Genomic DNA, 4,410 nt, shown 5'->3' with positions numbered 1-4,410 from the left:
AGCGCCTGATTGGGCCATCCCGCCCCAGGCTGGAGGGTGGGTGCTCATGGGGTCGCCAGGCACCAAGGGCCCCACCTGAGTGGACCCGGTCTCTCCTCCAGGCTCGGCTGGGCCTCGAGGGCGGCGAGCAGCTCGGCTCTGAGGAAGGCGCTGGCCGGCGCTGCCCAACTCGGGCAGCCTTCCTGGTCCACCCGGGAGTTGAGTTTCAAGGCTTCCCGGATAGGCCAGTCCAGAGTCGGAGCGGAGGGTTTGTAAGGCCGCGAACCTGAACCTCGGAGAGAAGCAGCCCTGGTTCCCTGAGCCCGGGGCCACTGCTAAAGCCTCACCGGCGCTTCTTCTTGGGGACGACTAGGAGCAGCGGAAACCTAGCGGCAGCTCCACACTATTTAAGTTGAGGTTCCTCTGCCGTTCGGCTGCGGTTAGTGGTTTCAGCTTAGTGTACCACTTATTACTCATATTATTACTTAGTGTACTTATTGCACATAGTGCTCTAAGTTGACCAGGTTTACCACTTAGTGTACCAGTGTATTTAGTATAACAGTGTATTTAGTGTTTCAGCTTAGTGTAGAGAGGCTTCTTTCTTCCTCTTCTGGAGGAGTCAGTGGTTAGAGACGAATTCCGTGGTTAGAGCCCACTTGGTCTTTAGAAGACGACTTTGGTGTCCATCCCCAACCCCATCCGAGATCGCAGCCCTGTTCCCTGTCAGTCCCAGCTCCTCAGCAAAGGGCTCGGTGGCTCTCTCCAGAGGAGACTGAACGAGGCTGTCAAAGCGGCTGGATCAGAAGTGTTGCCATGTCGGATGGAGCGGTGTCCACGATGAACCTGAGCATGGTACCAGCATCTGGGGGTGTGGAATTGGGAGGGAAAGCTGGGGCCCCACAGTGTGAGGAAGGAGGCACATGGTCAAACCAGACTGGCCAGAGTCCTCAGTATTTAGGAATCTTGAAATAGTACATCTCTAAATACTAAATACTGAGCTGGGATGGAATCCCTGTGCTGGAGGCTAGTGGTTCAAACTCTTTTTCCGCTTGAGGTTCGGTCAGGTTAGGCTGCGGTTTCTCATCTGCAGGCACAGGTGACTGACTGCCTTCAGCGTGGGCCCATGTGTCCATCTCTCCTCCTAACCCCGTCTCATTACAGGAGAGGGAACCGGGTGCTAGAGGGTGGGGAATCCAGGAAGTCAGAGGGGTCGCACCTGGATAAAGCATTTTGCAAACACAAGTCCCAGGGCTGATTATTGATTTTACTACATGCAGCCTGTTTTTATTAATGAAGTTTCTTTTTTTTCCCCTTAACTTCCAATGGTACACTATAATGTACATCAACGTCCTTAAAACGTATGTTGTCCTCCTCACCTAGTAACTATACTGATCCTTAAGTATCCATTCTCTAGTCAAGGGTTATACCTGTTTCTCCTACCCCCCACCAGTGCTGGGTCTGGTGCATCCCTCCCGCAGCATCACCTCCCCGTAAACAAGCACCTTTCCCTATAATTTCTTCCTTTTTCTCTATGCCTTCCTATCATGTTTGCACTCACTGTGAAGTAAGGAAACGCTTTCCAACGCTGTTTTTCCTTCTTACCCTTAGGAGATTTCTCCCTCTGCGCTGAGGATCTCACTGTGCATGTCCAGCCCTGGATCATGGTGGACTCTGGTGGCTACTGGAGTCCTTGGAGCTGCCTCCCTCTGGCTGTGCTGGGTGAGTGCTCTTTTATCTTCTCTTTCTCCACTGATAAAAACAAATCCGAGAACATATTCAGAATAACACTTCCAGAAATGATGGTGTTGAAGGGGATAAGGAGCAGAGGAAGGAACTCCGCTCCCTTGGGTGAATTTGGAGACAATTTATTACATTAATCTCTGGACAGAAGCCAAGACAGAGTCTAGAGTAAGCCAGGCTGCTCAGGTCAAAGGTCCGAAGACCTCCTCTTGTCCCTCCCCACATTTCAGTAGACTCAATGCCAAGGGCTTGTCCTGGGGGCAGGTGGCCTCAGCCACAGTAAGTCCCTGAGATCCTGGACCGCTGCGTGGAACCCTGTTCTCCGCATGAGGCAGGGTCAAGGTGCTACCTGCTTCCCTTTCATTTCCCCTGTTCCAAAACATGGTCTCCCCTCTACTCCCTCTCAATCCTTCCTAGCCACCAGCTTCCTGGCAAACAACCACACAGAAGCCTTTTCGTTCATATGTTGTTCTTTATGTTTCTTGATAATATACATTTATGCCACTTCAAATGTTTCCATTTTAGATATTATGTATTGACTTTTCAATATCCCTTCATCCATAGTACCTTCCCCAGCACACACATTTTCATCCTCCTCGTGTAGGCAGGTGGAGATTTTGAGTGCACTGAGAGCCAGAGTTAAAATTGTTGACTTATGTGAATGCTACTCAGACCTGAGCCACATGTTAAACTCTCTTAGTTTTTCTTTCCATACATGTTGAAGTTTTCAAGATTTGATAATTGCCTGGTATTCTCATTTTCTTACTTTCCATGAACCTTAATAAATGAATTCACCAACTGTCCCTTAGTTGAGTAAATGTCTTCTCAATACGTTTAAACTTATGGTACCTGTTGTCAAGGTCATCTTCTTGGAGATGGCTTCCCCTCTGCCGTCCACCCACCCAGGTGACCCTCTTCCTTTCTGGTCCTGTTGCCCTTTCACCTTTTCATGGGTTGATGCTTGATTTCATACATCCCATGTCTTGGTATTTTTTTTTTTTGTTCTTGTTGTTGGTTGTTGCTGGTTTTTTGTTTTTTGTTTTTGTATATTCCTTCCTCCTCTTTTCGATATGTTCCCTCCTTCAATTTTGTTATCCTTCGACTTTGCTCTCAGGAGAAAATTTTTCATGCCTTGCAATGTCTGAATTTCTCCCTATTTTACAGGGCTGGATTCGAGAGTCGAGGTCACCCCCAGCAGGAACAACTGGGGCCACTGGAGGATCCCCAAGGACACAAGTTGCCGTTTTCATGCAGGAAGAATCTGAATCGTTTCCATCCAGTTTCCCCGGCATGCAGCAGAATACAACACAAGGGGCTGCAGTCTTCTCTGACTCTTAGGACCCTTACAAGATCCTGTTCTGTCCAAATCAGGGTGATTTGCACAAGCATCCTCAGGGCTCTGGACCTTAGTTTCTTTCCCTGGTTGGTTGATTGATCATATAGACGTCCTGACTCACATAGCTGAAAATCAGATGTGGTGAAAGTGCACTGAGACCAGAAACAATGTTATCATCCTCAAATGCATGCCCAGAGAACACTGAATAAATTTTTAAAAGACCTGACCTCAGCTGGCATTTCTGTTCCTTTCTAAACTATGGGACTGATCAAAAGAGAGAGGTGAGGTGGGGTGAGTGTGGGTCCTGGCCAGGAGAATGAAGGAGGGAGGAGGGAAAGGCTGTGAGAAGAAGTGGAAAGAGGGGTACAAAGGTTGCAGGAGGATGTCACTTCAGGGAAGGGCCTGGGATTCCTAGTAAGTATGGAGGAGAGGTGGCACCTGGGATTACCTTTGGAAGCCCATGTAGCTGATCCCACACCTTGCTCCTCCTCCTGCCTGGACGTCTACGCCAATGTGACTAGATGCACAGTAGAATGGAACTGGCACCTGATTCTCAGACTGGTATCATCATCTACCCCCGATTATTTTTTTCATTCCTTTCCTCCCCGTTTCCCGACACCAACAACCAAACCCATTGCTCCATTCTTCCAATATAACTCTATATCAAGGCACCACTGAGTTCAACGCAATGTCTCACAATTTCTGTGTTCTCCCTCTCCCAAGTGCATGATTCTCCGCACTGCAGAGCTGCTGCTGGAGGATGGGGCTGGGGCGGCATTGGCAGTTTGAGACAATATCTTGCCCTTTTCAGTGTTTCTTTCAGTTGAAAACCAGGTATTGTGAGTGCTCACATAACTTTGCTATACTCTATCCATTGATTTTAAAAAGTACACAAGAGATGACCTTAATTTTTTTCTTTTCTTATTTATTTTAACTTTTTTTTTTTTTTTGACATGAAGTTTCCCTCTTTTCTCCCAGGCTGGAGTGCAATGGCATGATCTCGACTCACTGCAACCTCTGCCTCCTGGGTTCAATATACCCGGGAGGTATATTGAAGCTAATATACCAGGTGTTCAACTTCAACAACAACAGTGGTACATCAAATTGATATTCTATAACCTTGACAAAGTGTTTGGAGAATCGCACTTCACCTCATCTAAACATCCATAACCGTAGTCTAACCATGATCTAAACCCCAAATAAATTCAGTTTGAGGGACATTTTACAATATATCTGGTCAGTTCTTCCCAATATTGTGAAGGGCATCAAAAATTAGGAAAATCTCAGGAACTATCACAGACCAGAGGAGGCCAAGGAGGCATGAAGGAGACTAAATGTAATGTGATATTCTCGAT

The 4,410-nt window shown here is 47.4% G+C and overlaps 1 protein-coding gene across 1 annotated transcript; it reads left to right on the top strand.

Annotated features, from left to right (window-relative positions):
- The first annotated feature begins 219 nt into the window (after positions 1–219).
- LOC140708937 (uncharacterized) lies at positions 220–3,260 on the top strand. Its single transcript, XM_073006199.1, has 3 exons — positions 220–831; positions 1,588–1,698; positions 2,884–3,260. Exons 1-3 carry the CDS (start codon positions 793–795, stop codon positions 3,055–3,057), a joined length of 324 nt encoding a protein of 107 aa, XP_072862300.1. The 5' UTR covers positions 220–792; the 3' UTR covers positions 3,058–3,260.
- Positions 3,261–4,410: the final 1,150 nt, after the last annotated feature.

The sequence above is a fragment of the Chlorocebus sabaeus genome, chromosome 17 (genome assembly GCF_047675955.1).
Source record: "Chlorocebus sabaeus isolate Y175 chromosome 17, mChlSab1.0.hap1, whole genome shotgun sequence".
Classification (NCBI taxonomy): Eukaryota; Metazoa; Chordata; class Mammalia; order Primates; family Cercopithecidae; genus Chlorocebus; species Chlorocebus sabaeus.
Note: the sequence above shows the minus strand (reverse complement) of the source record. Positions and strands in the feature narration are given on the sequence as shown.